Below are 22,570 nucleotides of genomic sequence, written 5' to 3'. Positions count from 1 at the left end.
GTAATGTCAGGATTGCTACCAGTGCCACATTCTAGTCTGAGTAGAATCGGCAGGATGAAAGAGTGGCTTGAGGGACGGTGCAAGAGAGAGGGATTCACATTTTTGGGACATTGGACCAGTTCTGGGGTAGGTGGAACTATTACATATCAGATGGTGTACACCTGGGCAGCCTGGAACCAGTGTCCTAGGAGGCACTTTTGCTCACACTATTGGGGAGGGTTTAAATTAATGTGGCAGGGGATTGGGAACCAAATGAGGAGGTTAGTGGACCTTAAGGAGGTAGTAACTAAAGCCTGTAAGGAACTATATAATGAAGTCAGCATGACTAAGAGGAAGAGTAGGCAGGGAGCAGATGACGAGCGCAAAGGGACAGGAGGCCTGAGGTGCATTTCTTTTAATGTGAGAAGTGTATTAGGTAAGGCAGATGACCTTCGTGCTTGGATTAGTACCTGGGAGATTGATGTTATTGCTATTACTGAGACATCGTTGAGAGAAGAGCAAGATTGGCGATGAAATATCCCAGGATATAGATGCTTCAGGCCGGATAGAGAGGGAGTAAGAGTGGTGAGGGTGTTCATTACTGATCAGAGAGGATATCACAGCTGTGCTGAAGAAGGGCACAATGGAGGACTCTAGCAGAGGAGCAATATGGCAGGGCTCAAAAATAGGAAGGGTGCGGTAACAATATTGGGGCTGTACTACAGAGAGCATGCTAAAGAGAGGTGAATTGAGTGCAGGACAGACATGTCCTTGTGAAAATGAGGGAAAAGAAAGGCAGGATAAGGGAACTATAGATGACAGGTGAAATTGTGAGACTAGCTAAGAGGAAAAAGGAAGCATACATAAGGTCTAGGCGACTGAAAACAGATAAAGCTTTGGAAGAATATCAGGCAAGTAGGACCAATCTGGAATGAGGAATTAAGAGGACTTAAAGGGGTCATGAAATATCTTTAGCAAATAGGATTAAGGAAAATCCCAAAGCGTTTTATTTGTCTATAAGGAACAAGAAGATAACTAGAGAAAGATTGGCCCACTCAAGGACAGAGAAGGAAAATGATGTGTGGTGTCAGAGAAAATGGGTAAGATTCTTAATGATTACATTGCGTTGATATTCACCGAGGAGGGGGACTTGACAGATGTTGTGGTTAGGGATTGATGCTTGATTACTCTAGGTCAAATCGGCATAAGAAGGGAGGAAGTGTTAGGTTTTCTAAAAGGCATTAAGGTGAATAAATCCTCAGATCCGAACATGGTGAAGTCCCGGAGGACTGGAGAATTGCTGATGTTGCACCATGTTCAAGAAGGGTAGCAAGGATAATCCAAGTAATTAATAGAATTCTTTGAGGAAGTGACAAATCTATATCATTGGTGCCTATATGGACCATGACAGCTCACTGTTCACCCTCCCCCTTTAGAATGTCCTGCAGCTGATCTGAGACATCCCTGACCCGTTCACCTAGGAGGCAACATATCATTTGCGAATTTCATTTCGACCACCGAACCTCTATCTACTCTCCTTACAATTGATTCCCCTATGTCCATAGCCCTTCCACGTTTTTTTCCCACCCTTCTACAGCAGAGCAAGCCAAGGTGCAATGAACCTGGCTACTGCTGATTTCCCTGGTGAGCCATCTCGCCCAACAACATCCAAAACTGTATATTTGTTTTGGAGGGAGATGACTGCAAGGGACACCTGCACTGCCTTCCTACTCTTTGTCTACCTTTTGGTCACCTATTCCCCTTCTCCCTCAGCAATCCTAATCTGCAGTGTGATCATGTTATCCACAACCTCCTCAGCATCATGGATGCTCTAAAGTGAGTCCATCCGCAGATCCAGAGTGTCATACAGCCTAATGTGAGCTGCAGCTGGACACATTTCCTGCACATGAGCGAGTCAGGGACATCAGCTGCTTCCCTGAGCTCCCATGTTGAACAAGTGCAGCATAATCCTGGTGTGGAGTCTCCTGCCATTTTTACTATTAAGCTTAACTTAGTCAACCTATAATACCAAAATGTAGATAAATGTAAAAAGAAAATATTTTTACCAATCACACTTCTTTCCAGCACACGATAAAAAAGAAAAACAAAAATCTTACCTTACCAACACACTGGAGTCTTTTTTTTGGTTCAAGGAGGAGAGCTGGTGGGAGACATTACATGTGTCATGTCCTGGGTTTAACCACTGTCCAAATGTGTCTGTTTTGGAAGATCCAATTCAAAAGCAAACTTTACAGTAAATGGAAAAGCCCTGGGGAAGCTTGATACACAGAGAGACCTAGGTGTTCAGGTTCATTGCACCCTGAAAATGACAACGCAGGTTGATAGAATGGTCAAGAATGCGTAGGACATGTTTTCTTTCATCAGACTGGATTCTGAGTATAAAAGTTGACAGATCATGTTACAGTTGCATAGGACTTTGTTTCAACCGTATTTGGAATACCGCGCATACAGTTCTAGTCGTCACATTAGGTTTTGACAGAGGATGTGGATCAGCGCAGGCTTGGAGGGCCGAAGGGCCTGTTCCTGTACTGTAAGTTGTTCTAGTCTTTGTAATGCTTTTAGAATTTTAGATCTCCCTTCATTCTTCTCATTTGTGTCAACCATACTCTTGGAGTTTTGTATTGGTTCCCTCATCCAAGTTCTTTACTCATATCATGAATACTTGAGACCCAAGTAATGATCCCTGCGATGCACCACTAGTCACTGCATGGCACCTGGAAAATCACCCAATTTATCCCTTTGTCTGTTTCTGGTCTGTCAACCAGTTCTCAGTCCGTGCTGGTATATTACCCCCAAACTGTGTGTTTTAACTTGGTGCCCACTAGCCTGCCACGAGTGATCTCATCTAGAAGTCTTTTTGAAATCCAAATATACCAAGTCCACTGGTTTTCCCTTATCGACTTTACTAATTACATCTTCTAAACTCTAGTGGATTAGTTAAGCATCATTCCTCCTGCATAAACCCATGCTGACTTTGTCTAATCCTTTGCTTTCACTGGATCAAAATCATAGAATTCCCACCCTGATGGCATTGTGGGTCTGCAGCGGGTCAAGAAAGCAGCTCGCCACCACCTTCTCAAGCGCAACTGGAGATGGGCAATAAATGCTGGCCCATCAGTGCCACCCACATCCCAGTAAAATGAATACATTACAAAAAAGCGTTCTGTTATCATTTATAATAGGTTTCAATATTTCCCCACTAAGGATGTTAGGCTAACTGGCGTGTAATTCTTTTTTTCTCTCACCTTTTTAAATAGTTGGCCTATGTTTGCCATCCTCCAATCTATCAAACCTGCTTCAGACTTTCTAGGCTGGAGACCAGTGCAGGGAAGTGAGCCCCAGAGCGGAGGATGGCACAGAGGGAAGGCGATTCCTGGAGCAGAGGCCAGCATAGGGGAAGAAATTGCCGGAGCAGAGACTGGCGCAGGGCAAGAGAGTCCCGGAGTGGAGGTCGGTGCGGGAGAAGCGAGCCCCAGAGCAGAGGTCGGTGCAGAGGGAAAGTAAGTCTTGGAGCAGAGGCTGTCACAGAGGAAAAGTGAGGCCCAGAGCAGAGGCCAGCGTTGGGGGAAAGCGATCCCCGAAGCAATGGCTGACGTGGTGAGTAGCGAGCCCTAACGCAGAAGGCAGCACAAGGAAGTGAGTTCCAGAACAGTGGCTGGTGTGAGGGAAGAGAATCTTGAAGCGGAGGCCACAGTGGGGAAGTGAGTCCCAGAGAAAACCTACCTTGGAGCAGCTCAGAGCCAGTGTGCGTGAACCCAACTCTTGGGGCAAGCGGGGATAGTTTGCTTTACCTTATTTTTGCCAACTGCTGGCAATATGTCCCTTCTTATTCTCAATCCTTTCATGAATGGGGACCGTTTGTTCCTTTCTACTCTGTCCAAACCCTTTATGATTTTAACACCTCTATCAAATCTCCAAGAAAAACAGATTGTAGAAGTTTTGACTTCTTCGTAACTAGAGGCTCTCATCCAGAATCAACATTGTGAACCTTTTCTGACTTTTGCCAATGTCTTCACATTTTTGCTGTAGTGTGATGCACAGAAGTAGATGCATTATTACAGCTGAGGCCAAACTTGGTGACTTATGGAAGTCCATCATAACTGCCTTCCTCTTGTACTCTGCTCATTGTCCTCAGACCTCAGCAAAGGCCTTACCTTCATCCCCCTCTATTCCCGGATCAACGAATTCAATGCGCGTTGTGACATCGAACACTTCTTCCATGGCCTCCACCTCCGGGCTTACTTTTTCCATCAAGTCTCCCGCCTACCTTCCGAGGATCCCTTTTCCTATCCCCAACACACCCATCCACTTGGACACCCTGTGCTGGTCCTCGATCTCTTTATTTCCAACTATTGCCAGGCCATTGACCACCTCAACCAGTCCAACACCCTCACACACTCTAGCTTCTCACCCCCACAACGCATAGCCCTCCATTCCCTTTGTTCCAACTCCAACCTCACCATCAAACAAGCGGACGGGGGGAGGGTGCGCATTGGTAGTTTGGCGCACTGACCTCTACACCGCTGAAGCCAGGCATCAACTCGAAGACACCTCCTTCTCCTGCCCCCTCAACCACGGCCTCACTTCCCATCACCAAACCATCTCCCAGACTGTACACAACCTCACCACCTCGTGGGATCTCCCACCCATTGCTTCCAGCCTCAAAGTTCTGGAACCCCACACTGCCTGGTTCTACCTCCTACTGAAGTTCCACAAGCCTGACTAACCCTGCTGACCAATTGTCTTGGCTTGCTCCTGCTCCACCGAACTCATCTCCATGTACCTCGGTACAGTGAAAAGTTTTGCATCATGTCTCTCCTGTCCAGGGCCACCTTAAAACACAGAAAAATAAACCAAAACATAGAATATAAAGGTAGAAAAATGAAGAATAATGTTCAACTTTACAACCCTTTTTATTCAGTGCTCAGTCATGGGCCTGGAGCTACCAGCTATAAGTCTGCTTGCTGTGCCACTGGAACAAAAATCGCCACCCTGTGGGGCCATCTCACCTCCACTGATGCTGCCACCACCATGCGTCCTCATTGGATTTTGCTAATGCAACCTTTGACGATGTTGTCAGGTCCCACACTGGCTCAAAGTCTACTTCACTGCCACCAGGAGTCCATTCGGGGTTCATCTCACTGTGCAGCCACCAGCAAATTGACTGGGCCTTGTTTTGGGTCCAAATTCACCCTTTGCCACCACCTGCATGGATCTGTTTTCAGTTCAGGTACCTTGGGAGCCGAATTCACCTCCTCCGCAGCAGACATGAGTAGGAGCTGGGCTCACCACAGCGATGCAGAAACTGCCAGAAATCCAAAATGGCTGCTGATGCCTTCAATGCAAGTGAGCTCTTTACAAGAAATAAGGAAAAAGAATAAAAATAATGAGAAAAGGGAAAAAATAGACAAGTGGACAGAGCGGATGAGCCCGGGGCTCAGAAGCCCTACTTTGTCGCCATCTTAATTAGCCAGTAAGGAAAATAGAGTAGCAGTAAAAGTAAATTCAGTCATATTCCTCTCCTCTAGAGAATTGGAGTGAAGTGATAATAAAAAGGAGCATTTCCATTTTATAGTCTAACTTGCTTAGCCCTTTACCCCTTTTATCCTAAATTAGATTCCACCTGCATTTTAGCTTCAGCTGCAGATTAGAAAATATCCTTGATTCAAAGCTCACTGTGATATTGGAGAGGTTAGGGCTCATGGTCATGCATAAAGTAGGCTTTACCATAATCATTGTGAAATTTTATTGACCAATTAAAACAGCATGATGAATTGCTTAAAGCTGTTCTCAGTGTGGAGACATCTCCTGTAGGTGACATGGCATTGTGAACCCCTGTAAATTCTCTTTAGTTCCTAAAAGCACAAAACACAACTCATTACCAAATCCATTCTATGGAAAAACAATTATGTCAAAATATCAAAATATGATGGCGTAATACAAAGAGATTGCAACTTCTGCATATGCATGGTTTTGTATATTTGCAGTGCTTAGTGGTTTTTTTCTTTTTTGTGACCCTTTGGTGTTTGCTGATGACTAACTTTACGAACATGGGTTGTTATTATATTTTAGTGTTTGATGACATGGATATGAAAAGGGTAACTATGATGATATAATTTCTGCAACTTGATCAACATGTGCTTTCTTGGAACTCTGTGCCATCTACTCTGCCAGGAAAATGAAGCTTATAATAGTGTGAAATGTGAAATTTTGAAATGTGTATAGAAATGTGTGCCCCTTTTCATATGGCAAATCACTTGACTTGTCTTAATTAGAATGAGTGACAGAATTGAATTAACATGTCTATAGTGCCTTAACAGATTTCTCAGTAACCCCAAAGTATCTAATATATGTTGTGAAGTGGAGGTTGACTCCCCTCTGAGAACTAAAACCGAAATACCCAAAGAGGAACACCTCACCCTATAATCTCTAAACTGAGTGTGAAAAGTGGTGTAACCTGCTTTTCAGCAACTTCTAGTGGTTAAATAAAATAAATGCCTGACACTCGCTTTAAAATTAACAAGTAATAATTTATTTATCTCACTGTAACAGTGAACAAATTAACTAAACCAAACTATCAACAAACCAAATAATTCACTTCAACCTACAGTAGTCCCCCTGTACCTGCGGAGGATATGTTCCAAGACTTACTGTGGAAGCCGGAAACTGCAGATAGGAGCGAGCCCATTCATTTAGATGGGAAATGTACCTTACCAGCTGTCTGCTGGTCCCTGGTTCTGGAACGTTCCTATAATATGTTCGGGCCACGGTAAACTGTGGGTAACTGAAACTGTGGAAATGATTCCGCAGATATGGGGGTCACCCTGTAACTAATTGTTCTCAAATAAAGCACCATTCTAATGATATGCTATTCCAGTAGTTATAAGGACTACTCATAAATTAAAAAAAACAGTTTAGTCTCTCGAAATTATAGCCAGGTCATGTGTCTTCTGGAACGTTCTGTGCCTTCTCCATTGATTCTTAGAGTCATAGAGATGTACAGCATGGAAACAGACCCTTCGGTCCAACTCTGGCAGTGAGAACAGTAGCCTTCTGATGGTAAAATAGAGCAGCTTGTTTGCCAGACTCCAGTAAAGAGGGGGCTTCAAGCAACTCCAATCTGAGGATGATTGTGGCATGATGCAGGAGAGGGAGTGACCACTGCAAGCTATAATTTTATCTCAACCTCTGACTCCTCTCCTTGCAGGTCCAACCGCCTAATTCCCAATGTCTAAATGTCATCTCCCTGCCTACTTGCTTAGATGTTGTTGTGTCACCAGCAGTTTCAGCCTCTTCACTTCAGTGGCTGTTAGCTCAAGTTTGGGAACCAAAATTGTCATGATATTGTCATTTGTTTGGTAATTTAGCAATCCCGGTATTACTCTGGAGCGCTAGGTTTGAATTCCCCACACATCAGATGGAGAAAATCAAATTCAAAAATCTGAAATTAAAGTTGATGATTTCCATGAAAACGTTGTTATAACAATCCATCAGTTATGTCATTAATCCATCAGTCATTAATGTTCCTTTGAGAAAGAAACCTGATGTCCTTCCCTGGTGTGGGTGACATGATTCTACCCACAGAAATGTGGTTGACTTATTACTGTTCCTTAAAGTGACTGAGCAAGCAATCCAATTGTAGCAAACTACTAAAACATTTTGAAGAAGGAACAAAACTGGACGGTCTACGTGGCATCAACCCAGACATCAGAAACAACAATGGCAAACTCAACTTCGTTAATCTTTTAAAGCCTTCTTTACTAATACCTAAGAGGTAGTGCTAAAATTTGGAGAGCTAGATCACAGATTAATCAATTAACAGCCTGACATGATCATTTTTACAGAACCATAACATGCACACACTGTTCCAAACAGCACCATCACCATCCCTGGATATGTCTTATTGTACTGCAGGACAGATTCAGCAGAGGTAATGGGAGGGAGGAAAGGATTGCTGTGGGGGTCTTCAAGTCAAAAATGAACAAGGCAGCCTCCTACAGATTATCACATACTACTCTCCCCAGAGCTGATGAAACAATGCTCCTCCATGTTAAACACTGAATGTACTCTGGTGGGGGGAATCAAGAGAGGCGAAGCTGCACCACTATTGATCAAGCTGGTCTAGTCCTAAAGGGCATAGCTACTTGATCTGGTCTGCAACGGGTGATGAAGGAACCAACAAGTTGAAAAAACATGCTTGACCTCATCCTTGCGAATCTGCATGCTATAGGTACGTCAGTCCATGACTGCATTGAGAGAGGTGATGACCACACAGTCCTTTTGGAGACATATTATTGTCTTCATATTGACTTCCACCATGCTAAATGGGATAGTCTTCAAACAAATCTAGCAACTTAAATTTTCACATCCATGAGGCACTCAGCAGTAGCAGAATTGTACTTGAACGCAATCTGCAACCTCATGGCCTTGCATATTCCCTACCGTACTATTAGCATCAAACCAGAGGTTCAATGCAGAGTACAGGAGGGCATTCCAGGAATAGAACTCAAAGTACCTAAAAATGAGATGTCAAACTGGTGAAGCTACAACCCAGGGCTAGTTGCATGCCAAATAATGTCCGCAACAAGTGATAGGGTGGGCCAAACAACACATCTAAACTCTGCAGTTTTGCCACATCTCGTCGAGAAAGTTGGTGGACAATTAAACAATTTGATGGAGAATGTGGTTTCACAGTTACTGCCATCTTCAGTGATGGGAGTGCCCAGCACATCAGTGCAAAAAGATAAGGCTGAAGAGTTTGTCATAAATTTCAGCCAAAAGTGCCAAATGGATTATCTATCTCAGCCTCCTCCAGAGACTACTAGCATCGCACATGCTAGTTTGCAGCCAATTCATTTCACTCCCTGTGATACCAAGAAACTGCTTAAGAGACTGCAATGTGTATGGGCCCTGACAACATTCCAGAAACAGTACTGATTACTTGAGCTCCAGAACTTGCTGCACCGCTAGCCAATCTGTTCCTGGATAGCTGTGACTTAGGCATTTACCCAACAATGAGGAAAGTCGACTAGGTGTGTCCTGTGCACAAAAAAAAGATGCAAATAACCTGGCCAATTAGTGTCCCATCAGTGTACTATTGATCAGTTGTAAAATGATGGAAGGAGTACAACAATACTATCTAGCAGCATTTGTTCAACGATAACTTGCACATTGATGCTCAGTTGGAGCTTTCACCTCCTGACCTCACTGCAGTCTTATTGCAAATGTGGATAAAACAACTGAACTCTAGAGGGATTTGAGAGTGATTGCCCATGATATCAAAGTTGTTTGTATGAATGTAACATCAAGGGGCCTGAGCAATTTTACAGTCAATGGGAATTGAGGAATTCTCCTCACTGGATGGAGTCATACCTCGCACAAAGGAACGTAGTTGTGGTCATTGGTCAGTCAGTTATCACAGCTCCTGGCCATAATGCAAGGGTTCCTCTGGGTAGAGTCCTCGGCCCAACTATCTTCAGCTTCCTTCCATCATAAGATCAGAAGTTGAGGCCTCCACTGATAATTGCAGAATGTCCAGCACCATTCACGACTCCTTGAATATTGAAGTAGCAGACATTCAAGCTCTGCAAGACTTGGACAATACCCAGGTTTAGACTGGCAAGCGGTAAGTAACATTCGTGCCTAACAGTATCAGGCAGTGACTGTCTCTAAGAGAGAATCTTCCCTCTCCTCCTTGACATTGATGGCATTACTTTTGCTGAATCAACCACTATTATCCTGGGCTTACCATTAATGAAAAGCTGAACTTAGTGTGGTTACAATCGCAGGTCAGAGGCTAAGAATCCTGCTGCTAGTGATTTACCTCCTCAAGATCTGGCAAGCTTGCGAGTTATTGTTAGTTGGGTGTGTCGTGTGTGTCATACTGCAACCCCAACATTGTGGAAAAACTGGGAAATCCCAGCCACTCTGCCAGCCTTGATTATCTGCAGAAGGCCTGGTTTGGAGTACAAAACAGCAACATCTAACCTAAAGGTGAGTGTGCTAGTTTCCAAGCTATTCAGTAGGCCTTAGCAATAAGTATTGGGCATTAAATTTGGAAAGACTGCTTTGATCTTACAATACAGGTAATTCAAATAGGAATGCGAGGAATAGACATTTGTCTTTCATCTCTGGTATCTGAATTCTTATCCATTGCTGAAAATCTTCGAGCTTACTGGTTACAAGGAGGTGTGAGCTAGCAGACTTAATCCAGTTCTTAATGGATATGCCCGTAAAGCAGAAAATCTTTCAGCACAGATTGGCAAACTGAGAAGCCACATTATTATGACAAAATAGGAAAATTTGCAAGTTCACGAAAGAGTCATTTGTTCTACAGATGGGATAATGGCAGAATTTGAAGGAGTCGAAGAGAAAGTTTTATTCTGCATCTGGCTGGACCATACCTAAGCTTTAAATGCTTTCTACTAGCTCTTGGTCCCTGAAATGGCAATGTAAGCTGTGCCAGTTGGGTTTTCTAATAGACCATCTACTGGCACTAACCTCCCATATCTTAATGTGCAAAAGTTTAAAGGAAAGTGGAAAACAGAAGGCTCCCTTGGACTAGAAACAAAGGATTTCCTTTCCATTGAATCTGAAAGAACAAGATCTGTATTTTGAAGGCTGTTGTGCCATGAAATCTTAATTTTTTTTCAAAAGATACTGTTGGATTATTCCACCAATGGATTATCCAGATGATGTGTGAAATATTTCTTGACCCAGCATTAGATTCCTGGTGCATTTTCAACCAATGTAATTTCACTCAGTTATGATGACAATTAATCTTGAAATATTAACATCTCTGCTATAAATGATATTTTATTTAGAGAAATAAGTATGCTTGAAGAAAGGTAAGATTGAATTTTCCATCAAAAAGAAGACAACATACTGCTACGTAATTGATAATATATGATATGTAACATTAGAAAAGTTAAACCTTTGTACATGAAAACAGGGATATGTAAATTGTACAATATTGTTACTGTTTATGGACAAACAAAATGCCGACTTCAGCACAACTTTAACATTCTACTACTTAAATACAGCATTTGCAAAAGTAAGCTTAATAAAAAGTTACGCATAGTTTTTGTGAATAAAGCCCTAAGCAGCAAAAGTATATAATTTCATGGAAAGTTACTGCTGACTTAGATTGTTTAGGTGGAATCTTTATTGTTCTCAGTCATAGTCATAGAGATGTACAGCACGGAAACAGACCCTTCGGTCCAACTTGTCCATGCCGACCAGATATCCCAACCCAATTGTAACTGTTAAGTATGACAATTTGAGGAATGAGTTTTCTGAAATTTTTGAGCATGTTAGGTAGAAACATGCAGTATAGGAAGAATGAATCTAAATACATTTAATTTCCTATGTTTCATAGAATACTTCTGTGAGAACTTAATGTTTTGTTTTTGATATTTGCTAATTTTCTTCTACATCAGTTTAATAATGTGATTTTCTTTTAAAACATGTGCATTACATAACATTATTACATATTATTACATGATTGTAACTCAATCTTGACTGTACAGTCTTAGAGGTATGTGATAGTCAGAATGTTTGCATGCATAAAGTGAAAGGAGACTTGACAATAGCTAGACTAAAGGACAAACGTGGCATAATTAATGTAGAACATATGATTAAATAAATGGAGGCTGAAATTAGATTTTTAACTTTGAGCTTGTGTTATTACTGGAGGCACGCAAGTATGATTTGCAACATTCATTCTTTGCAACTGGATCTTCTCCATATTATGCTGTGATGCCACCCCATTCTCCTTTATGTGCAAGAGGATTCTTATGCTCACTTCTGCCTGAAGTCAGTCTTTTCTCAAATATAAGTGTACATCAAGAGTATTTTTGTAATCTAGGTATTATCAACACTTATCAAATTCCAATGGAAAAGTTGTAATATATGCAATTGGCTCATGTGCCCATCCCTATGGCTGTCAATTTGGCATGCCCCATGTAAAGGGGTCCTTTATTATGGGTGATCCATTTCATGGTTCTGTTCAAAAATGTACATTGTTTTGCAATAAGTCTTGCAATGAAATGCTAACTAGCTTTAAAACAATGTCTTTTTCCGTTATTGTCACAAGTGGTGATAAAGCTAATTCATTAATTTAATTCAAACTGATAAAACCAATTGTTTCTCTTTGTCCCTGTGTCAATGCATTTTCCAAATACTTGTTTTAAAAAGTTAGTCGAAATTAAAAATAAAATTCATTTTGACTTCCAATCTCAGAATGTAGTATATTTTTGTAGGCAGATTTTGATGAAGAAATTGACAGTCGAGTGAAAACAGCATAACATTTGTTTGCTTTTGTGGTTTAGACAAATTATGCAATAGGTAGATGAGATGCATAATTATTTTATACTTTTGAAGCTATTATTAATTCGTTGCATAGATAATAGCTAGTAATTGATGAGACTTTCTGGTTCTCCATCAGGTGGTGACATTGGTATTCCAAACAGTCCAGGGGCTCCTTGGGTTTCAACAATTGGTGCGGGATTCTGTTCACCAAATTCTAAATTTCGGAGACGAGGGAAGCAGACATAGATATACATGCTGAAAGGGCGTCTCAGCATATTTTTCTCAAGCCGTATATATGTCAGATGGTTTGGGTTTGTAATATCAATTGCTGGGCACATCAAGGTAATATTAAGTGCTGTGAAAGGAAAAAAAATATGATTACTAACCCAATAAAATATTTCCTAAACGTTTAATGATGACATATTGAAATTAAAAAATGTTTGCATATTGCATATTTTTTGCATTCCTATTCCATATTTTTGGACTATAAGTCAAAACTTGAGAGGAACCTCATTAGTGTAATTTTTAAATAGGACAGCAGTGGATAAGCTACTTAATTGTTTGAGTGCAGTTGAATTATTCAGATTCTTTGTCTCCATATATAGTAGAAGTACATAAATATTGCATTTGTTTAATCAGTCGTTGACCATACACACCAAGCAGATCCAAGATTTGATGCTTTTTTATCTGGGAAATTAGCTGATGTATTGGTTTAGGCATTGTAATTTGCCTCAATTTCCTTGACTTAATTAGTTACCTGGTTTCTGTGTCTGCCACAGTGCCAAAATGTCTTAAGGTATAAATGGCATTCCATGTGATTGTGATCAAGATGAACTATCCCACCTTGATTTTCTTAATCTGCCTGGAGCCTTTGACATGATTGACCACAAAAGGCAGTATGTAGGTGGATAAATTTTTATCTACCCAGCTATAGCCAGATAATAACTGGTAAAGGCTATTTTTTTGCTTCAGAACAGTTTCTTCTGGTATTCACAAGGATATGGCTGCTTCATACTTCTCATGCTCATACTAAACGCTGTTTCTCAGTAGGGTAATCACTAAAGCAAAACATCAATTTCCAAATGACTAAACTTTATTGATTACAAGCTTAGTCTTACATTTGACTGGGAAATGCATTTCCTATCATTTAATCCTACTAATGCTAAGACTACCTATTTCCACCTCTGCAATATCACCTGACCACCCTAACTGAGTTCATCTGCTGCAACCTTTGTCGGTGGTTTCCTTTGTGGAAAGTCTTTTGAAACTCTGCTGCTGTTTTGTTACTCATACTAAGTCCTGTTCACCCACACTGCTGTGCTGTTTGACATACATTTTTTCCTGGTTAAATCTACTGGAATTATTTGGGGATGTAACTAGCAGTGTTGTTGATCAGGGGAAACCAGTGGATGTGGTGTATTTGGACTTCTGGAAGGCTTTCATCAATGTCCCACATAAGAGATCAGTGTGGAAAATTAAATTGAAGTATATGGGATTATGGGAAGTGCATTGAGATGGATGGAAAACCTGTTGGCAGATGGGAAACAAAGAGTAGGAATAAATGGGTCTATTTCTAAATGATGCAGCTCCTTTAACAAGGTTATTTTCTCCTTTTTTTTTAAAAGGTGTTGTAAAGGCAGAGATTCTGATATGTCTGGAAATGTCTACTTGAAAAAGCTTTTAAGTTTCTTTAAACACTTATACAATGAAGAGTAAGTGACCATTTTTCCCAGTTCAGGTTTTTTTTCTATTTGGGTTAGGTTTTAGCTGGAGATCCAAAAAACTGGCTCCACGCTATTCCTCTCTCTCTACGCAATCTCTCTTCTGTAAGAACCTGCGTTTGAATTTATCTTTTTGCCAAGGGGAATGTTATGGAATGTTGCAGGAAATTAACAGCTCTTTGTTAAGTCGTGTTTTATGTCAGTTGGGTTTTCAAATAGTTATGTTATTCTCAATTCAGTTTTCTTTTGTTTGTGTGTAAATAAATTCTGTTTTGTGTAAAATATGTGGTTTGACCAGCTCTGTCTCTCCTGGAATATTCACCTTATATCTATTTAAAACAGCTAGGAAAGTTTTGGTTCTGGGATATCTTCTTAAATTGTTTTGTGGGGGATCTGGCCTGGTCCATAACATTGCACACCATATGTTAATGATTTGAATGAGGTAACTAAATGTAATAGCTCAAAATTTGTGAGTGACACAAAGCTGGGTGAGAGGCTGAGCTGTGAGGAGGAGGCAGAGATTCTGCAGTGGTATTTGGACAGGCAGAGTAATGGGCATGACAGATGCTGTGTAATATCCACACTGGTAGCAAAAATAGAAAAACAGATTATTATCTAAGTACCTATAATTTGAGAGAGGGGAATGTGCAACGGGATCTGAGTGTCTTTCCATACCAGTGGCTGGAAGTAAGCATGCAGGTGCAGCAGGCAGTAAAGGAGGCAAACTATATGTTGGCCTTCATAATGAGAAGATTCAAATACAGGAACAGCCTTGTCTTGCTGCAGTTATACCGGGCCTTGGTGAGATCACACCTGGAATATTGTGTGCAGTTTTGAACTCTTTGTCTGAAGAAGAATGCTTTAGTACAGAGACAGTGAAGAAAAGATTTACCAGACAATTGCTGAGATAGCAGGACTGATGTATGAGGAAAAATTGAATAGGCCAGAATTATATTTGCTGCAGTTCACAAAAATGAGGGGAGGATCTTATGGAAACCTATAAAATTCTAACAAAACTATATGGAGTAGATGTTGGAAGGGTGTTCCCAATGGCAAGGGAATCCAGAATTGGGGTCACGGTCTGAGGATATGAAGTGAACTACTGAGGACTAAGATGTGGAAATATTTCTTCACCCAGAGTGATGAGCCTGTGGAATGCACTGCCAGAGAAAGCAATTGAGGCGAAAACATTGTATGATTTGAATAAGAAGTTGGATAAAACAATTGAGCCTGAAGAAATCAAAAGGTATGAGAGGAAAATGGGAACAGGTTGTTGAGTTGGATGATCAGCCATGACCATAATGAATGTTGGAATGTACCCAAAGGGCCAAATGGCCTTCTCAAGCTCCCGTTTTCAATGTTTCTATGTAAATAACACCTCAATTTTAAAATTTTCATTGATTTTTTCAAATTCATTCAGACTCTCATTGCTTCTATCTTTCTTAATGTCCCACAGTCTCCAGGATATCTGTGCTCCTCCAGTTTTGGGCAGTTGCACATCCCCAAATTTGAACACTCCATCAATTGCAATCTTTCTATCAGCATGAGAATTTCCTCTGAAAGTTTCCTTACCTCCCTTCCTAACTGTCTTCCTTTAAGAGGCAGTTTAAAATCTATCCTACTGCCCAAGCCTTTGATTATCAACCATAATATTTCCTTTTGTGTTTCGATAGCTAACTTTGTGTCCTGATATCAGTGTGAAGTATCTTGGGACTTTTTACTGAGTTAAATGTGCTATAAAAATGCAAGTTGTATTGCTGTTTTTGGCTTAAAGTGAAAACAATTAACCAAGAACTTGGAAATATATCATTGTTCTTTCATTGTTGCTGCAACCCCCCTATCTAGCTGCTTGGTGGGAGTGCCTATTTCCTATACTATGCAGCTGTGTCTCAAGAGCATGAAGGAATGGAAAATATTGATCTAACCAGTAACACTCACATCCCATGAACAAATATTTAAAAAACAACTTGGCTGGGTATGCATTTGTATGACTTGTGTTTGGCTTTGATACATTTGTTATGATGTAATAAGTCAACTGACAATCGCTGAACAGGTTTTCAGAGGAATAATAATTTGCTAACAAATGAATAATAGAGAAATCCTGCACTGATTTGCCAGATTGACTGGAAACTTGGCCTTTGCTATTGGCCTTTCTTACCAGCCCAGCCAAGACGGGTTAAAAGTGGATCTGAAGTGGAATTGGGAGGAGAAACAACGAATAAATAATAGAAATGGAATTTAAAACTAAATTTAATTTTTACATCTTTGTGAAATCCTTTTAAGAAATTAATCAAATATTGTTAATATTTATTAGAATGCTTACAGCAAAGGATAATGCATTTCAGATAACTGTGACAGTTTTGCCTCGACCCTTCCGATTGCTTATTTCAAATCTAAAAAACAGTTGTCATTTTGGTTCTTAATCAAACCACCCTAAAGTTCCTGTTCCCTGACACCCAAACATATAACTGTCAGGAGAAGCGTGCCTCCAAGTACAGTAGTTAACCCACAGTGCAATAGTCTGAGATATTCTCTCTTGATCTCTATCTAGTTTGTCTGTCTATCTATGTATCTTCTCCAAACTCGTACTCCTCATGTAAGTGCGAAACCGCCACCTCCCAACTCTCTGTCCATGCCGGATGCTCAGGAGATTACTGTACTTTAAATCTGTCTCTATTAGTTCTCATTAACTTTTGAATGTGAAAAGTATTTTTTGTTTATTCAATTTAGACTATTCGTAATTTTCAACACCTCTATCAAATCTCCTGTCAACTTATTCTCTCAGAAGTATCCTAGCTTCTCCAGTCTATACACATGGCTGAAATCCTTCCCTGGAATCTTTCTCGTAAATATTTCGGCACTGATGTTGAAGCCTTAGCATTTTTCTTCGAATGTAGTGCCTAAAATTAAATACAATAGGCAAATTGAGACCATTGGTTTCTAAAGATTGAAAGCCCAGAGTTCAATATGTTTCTTTAAGCAGTTTATTAACCATCTCAGCTGCCACCAGGTCCCTCTGTTATGGCCTTTAGAATTGCAACCTTTATTTTGTGCTGCCCTACATTGTTTACCCTACCAAAATAGATCACTTTGCACTCTGCTGCATTAAACTTCATCTGTTGTGCCGAGCACTCCTGTCTTCTTGAGATCTATTAATGCTCACTACACTTCCAAGTTTTGAAGTTTTGCCCTGTACACCTTAGTCCATTCATATATGTCATGAGAAGCAGGGGTCCCTTAGTGGTGATCTCAAAACGTACTATTATGTACCTTTTCACAGTCTGAAAAATGATCTTTCACCACCACTTTTTTCACATGTCACTTCAACAACTTTGTATTCATGCTGCCACTCACTTTTCAATGGTCTTCAATGTTACAACCAATCCTACTGACAAATGATAAACATACGCCAGTTCCTTCCACGATTTCACACCCCACATATTCTTCAATCGACATCAGTTGGTCTTGGTGACTTTTCAACTTTAACTGCTGCCAGCTTTTGTAATAGACCTTCATTATAATTTTTAGGCTGTGTATTCTCTCAACTGATCTTTTCTTCACAAAGATGCAGAAAGCATCATGTTTGATGGTAAAGATGACAATGTGCTCATTTTGAGGATCTGCTTCCATTCATGAGTATCCTCTTTGGTTCTGAATCAGCTTACCCTTTTTGCTATTTATCTGCTGTAGAAGATTTTACGTTAGTTGCCCTTTCTCAAAGTCTTTGCCCTCTTATTTTCTTTTCAAATTCCCTTTTCAATTTTATATATTCAACCTGTTGAGTTGATGACTTGCTTATCATTTTTCTTTGATGTTGCCCTTGGAAGTTGCTGCTTTTAGGGCTTGGAAATATTTTCAACTGATATATTGGCTTTAATTTCAACAAGCATTTTACAGTCCTTTGCACTATGGGCAATGTGAGATTCTTTTCTTCAGAAACCAACACAGAAACTTGTCTGTGTATCCTTCAGATAGCGTATTCCAAATCATACAACTGCTTGCAGTAGTTCTCTACAACGCAATATTCCAAGACAATCTCTCTCAAACTCTGCCTGTCTATCTGAGTGTCTTCTCCAAGTTAGCATTTCTCATGCAACTAGCAGATTTATATTTCAGATACTATTTTACTGTTGGATAAGACTTTTGGATTTTCTTTAATCTTAACTGTCCTTTCAAATAGTCTTTGCCCCTCAGATTTTCTTTTCAATTCTCTTCTAAATTTTATATATCCAACTGTACCATCTTTATTCACCTTCCCATCCTTCAGAATTGTCAAATACTGTTGAATATACAGGACTAGGCCATGGTCATTTTACAATTATTGCTCTGTGATAGTTTTCATACCATACTAGCTTCTATTTGTGCTAGCAATTCATCCACCTTGTTAAAAATGATGTGTGAATTCAGGTAAGGAGCCTTTAATTCTATATTTTCCCACTTTTCTTGATTTACCCTATGTGCCGGTATCTTATGAAGACTTGCGAACTATTGATATGGGATGTTGCCCAAAAAAATGGCATCGGGTTGCTGCTTTTAGGGTTTGTAAATATTTTCAACTCCTATATTGGCTTCAATTTCAACAAGCATTTTGCTGTAATTTGCACCATTGGCAATGTTAAAATCCTTTCTTCAGAAACCAACAAATTTGTTTTCTTCTTTTAACCTGCACACCAATCTGAAAATAAGAACTAGCAGATATTACTGTTTGAATTTTGAATGTAGCAGGTTTAATTTATTAATATGATCTAGGCTTAACTGATTTTAACCTCAACTCTACATTCATGAATACCTCAATAATCTTCTGGTAGTCAAATTTGAGAGTTGTCCTAGTAAGTACAAAATGAAAGGCTTCAACAAAATGCCATCTTTTCAGAAATTTGGATTTTTTTTTAGAGGAGATTCAAAAGCAATTAGACAGAAAATGTTCTAAGTACCAGCACGTCAGAGAGGTTCTGTTGCAAGAAAAACTGGATTAAGATTTTAAGTAGTTGAATGACCTGTTTCTCTCTCTATATGGATGCTGCTGTCCTGCTGAGCTTTTCCAATTTTTTTTGAGATTTTCAACATTTACTGTAGTATAGTCATCCAAAATGCTATGTGATAATTTGGAAGAATATATATTAATTATGGATTTTTCAAAAATCTTTTATAAAATGTGGGAGCAAGGCCACCATTTGTTGTCCAACCCTATTTACCCTGAGTGATTTGTTGGGCCATTTTAAAGGGCATTTAAGAGTTCACCACATCATTGTTCGTGTGGTTTCACATCTGGCTAGGTCAGTTAAGCATGTTAGATTTTCTTCGCTAAAGAATGTTAGTGAACTAGATAATCCATGAACTAGATTACAACAATCCATGATGATCATGCCTGTGCCTCTGTTCATGACACCCTGATATAAGTGAAAGTGGAGCAAAAGTGCATGTGTTTGAAGACAGAATAGTTGCAGAGTTAATTTACTGTTCCCTGCAGCTGAGAGCATGAGTCCTGAAAGCTGTGTTGCCTTTCCAGTTCCAAGGTTAAGGACATCTCTTTAGGATTGCAAAGAAATTTGGAATCAGTTTTCATGGCGCAGCTAGGTACCAACAGTATAAGTAGGACTAAGAAAGTGGTTGTTGGAAATAGTAAGAGCAGCTTGGGACTAAAATAATGAGCAGCAACACAAAAATAACAATCTCTAGATTGCTACCTTAGCCATGAGCAAATTGACCTAGAATAAGTAATATCAGAGAGTTGAGTGCATAGGAGATATGGGTTTTGATTCCTGTGATGCTGGCACTATTAATAGAGAAAGACGAAGTTCACTTGAACTGTGATTAGGTGTGCTGTGGATTCATGCATCTAATGCTGTAGAGATAATTTAAGCTAAATGGTGGGTGCCAGCTTTCAGATGTAAAGACGTTTGGAAATTTAAAGCGGAAGGCAATAGTGCAAGGTAATGATGTGGGTAGGGATAACCAGCGTGTGATAGAAAGGGACAGAACATACCAGCACATAGGATAGCTCAGGGAAAGTGGGAAAATATAGAATTAAAGGCTCTTTATCTAAATTCACACAACATTTGAAACAAGGTGGATGAATAGATAGCACAAATAGAGGTAAATTATTATGCTATGATAACCATCACAGAGCATTGGTTGTAAAAAGACCATGGCTTCGTCCTGTATATTCTAGAGAATTTGACATTTCTGAAAGCTGGGAAGAAGGAAGAAGGATAAAGATGGTCCAGTTGCTTTGTTCGTAAAAGATGAGATTGGTATTGTAATTAGAAATGATCTTGGTACAGAATATCAAAATGCTGAGTTAGTTTAGATGGAGATGTGAAATTGCAAAGGAAAGAAGTCGCTGGTGGTAATTATTCCCAGATCCCTTGACAGCAGCTATACATTAGAACAGAATCTAGATCAGGAAATAATGGGGCCTTGTAAGGAAAGTACTTCAGTACTCTAAGGAGATTTTTAATGCCCATTTAGAGTGAACAAATTAGGCAAAAATTGTTTGAAAGATAACTTTTGAGTATATTTGAAACAGTTTCTCAGAGTAAAATGTTACACCAACCAAGGAATAGACTATTTTAGATCTGCTGTTTTGTTATGACACAGCCTTAATAAAAAATTGAAATGTAATTAATTTTGGGGGAACAATGTCAACTATTTTAGGTTGGTCTTCAAATTGAAGACATAAATAGCATTCTGAGGAGGATTATAGAAAATCTGAGAACAAAAGGGAGAAGATAACTTTGAACAATCTCAATCTCTAGTGAAAAGGTGCTAAGAATCTAATGAGACCAAAAGCTGACTAAAACGGTCTTTAAGGAATTGGTTGCAGAGTTTGAGGATGGTCAGAATCTTTGAAAAGTCTATAGATTCTGAAAAATCCCAGCAGATAAGAGCTTCGCTAGTATAACATCGCTATTCAGATCAGGAAACTATCAGACAGTTATGATCTGTCATTGAGAAAATTCATTATTAAGTACAATAATAACATGACCTTTAGAAAATCAATGCAATCAAGCAGAGTCAGCATGGTTTTGTGAAATGGAAATCATGATTTACAGTTTTATTGCTGTTCTTTAAAAACTGATGAAAATTCATTCATTGTTGTGTAGTTGGACTTCCGAGAGACATTAAATGTGGTGTTACACAAAAGATTACCGTAGAAGAGTTCATGTTCTTGAAGTTTGAATTGGTTAGATTAATATGGATAGGGGATTGGCTAATTAGCTGGAAACAGAGTCAAGAGAATTTTCAAGTTGGTATTCTGTAAATAGTGGAGTGTCCCAATGAGTACAATAGTCTCTCAACTATTTATAATTAATGACTTGTGATAGCTCATGGAGGCCTGCTTCTTTGCCTGATAAAGTGCAAAGGATTCCTGATGAAGGGATTATGACCAAAATGTTGACTCTCTGTCTACTTGGATGCTACCTGACCTGCTGTGCTTTTCCAGCGCCACACTTTTCGACTCTGAGTCTCCAGCATCAGCAGTCCTCACCTTTCCTCAGCTAGGGAAGAGGTCATACTAGCCCCAGGATTGGGGAACAAGCCTGGCCAAGTCATTGAAGTTTCAGTGGGGGAGTATTTAGGGATCAGTGACCATAATTCTGTAAGTTTTAAGTTAGTTATGGATCAGGACAAGAGTAGGCCTTGGTTAAAAGTATTAAATTGGTGGAAGGTTAATTACAACTATAGTAGGCAGGAACTGGGGATTGTAGCTTGGGCGAGGCTTTTTGAGAGTAAATCCACATTTGGTCTGTGGGAATCTGTTAAAGGCAAGTTGATTATAATTCTGGACAAGCATTTCCTGTGAAAATGAAAGATATAGATGGTAAGATTCAGCAACCTTGGATGACAAGACAAATTGAGAGATTAGTCAGAAAGAAAAAGGAAGCATATGTAAGTCTTGGGAAATGAAGACAAACAAAGCTCTCAAAGAATACAAAATCAGCAGGAAAGAACTCAAACAAGGAGTTAGGAGGGCTAAAAAGGGCATGAAATGTCTGGCAAACCGGATTAAGGAAAATCCCAAGGTGTTTTATACAAATATAAGGAGTAAGAGATTGTTCAGGGAAAGGGTAGGTCCACTCAAGGACAAAGGAGAGAATTTATGCGTGGAGCCAGAGGGAAGGGAGTGAGGTCCTTAAAGAAATACTTTGAATCAGTATTCACAAGGTAGAAGAACATGGTGAAGAGTGTGTCTTGAGAGGGTATGTTAATATTCTAAGACATGTCTTTATAAATAAGGAGGTTGTGTCAGAGGAAGTGGCAGGGGTGAACATAATTGCAACATTTAAAAGACATTTGGGTAGATTCATTGATAGGAAAGGGTTAGACAGATCTAGGCCAAATACAGTTAAATGGGACTTTATCAAACCAGGTTGGCATGGAGGGTCTGTTTCCGTGCTGTATTACTCCATGACTTTCTGTGAATAGCTTGTTGTTTACACAGGTGGTGGTAAATTCCTGGAATACACCAACACATGATGTGTGGATACCATAGCAACGATAAAAAGGACATTGTGACTGATAAACGAATAGTCAAG

General features: G+C 39.8%; 2 protein-coding genes across 5 annotated transcripts in view; one reads left to right on the top strand and one right to left on the bottom strand.

Moving 5' to 3' along the window:
- The window catches only part of cenpp (centromere protein P), a 348,905-nt gene that overhangs the window by 103,407 nt on the left and 222,928 nt on the right, over positions 1–22,570 (top strand). The gene's annotated exons all lie outside the window — the stretch shown is intronic.
- The window catches only part of omd (osteomodulin), a 36,359-nt gene continuing 24,588 nt past the window's right edge, over positions 10,800–22,570 (bottom strand). For both annotated transcript variants that reach the window (XM_060835496.1, XM_060835495.1), the window contains one exon: positions 10,800–12,664. In XM_060835496.1, the coding sequence (XP_060691479.1) occupies positions 12,411–12,664 (254 nt within the window). In that variant the 3' untranslated portion in view covers positions 10,800–12,410. The remainder of the gene's footprint in view (positions 12,665–22,570) is intronic.

Source organism: Hemiscyllium ocellatum, chromosome 14 (assembly GCF_020745735.1).
Source record: "Hemiscyllium ocellatum isolate sHemOce1 chromosome 14, sHemOce1.pat.X.cur, whole genome shotgun sequence".
Classification (NCBI taxonomy): Eukaryota; Metazoa; Chordata; class Chondrichthyes; order Orectolobiformes; family Hemiscylliidae; genus Hemiscyllium; species Hemiscyllium ocellatum.
This window is presented reverse-complemented; position numbering and strand designations above follow the sequence as displayed.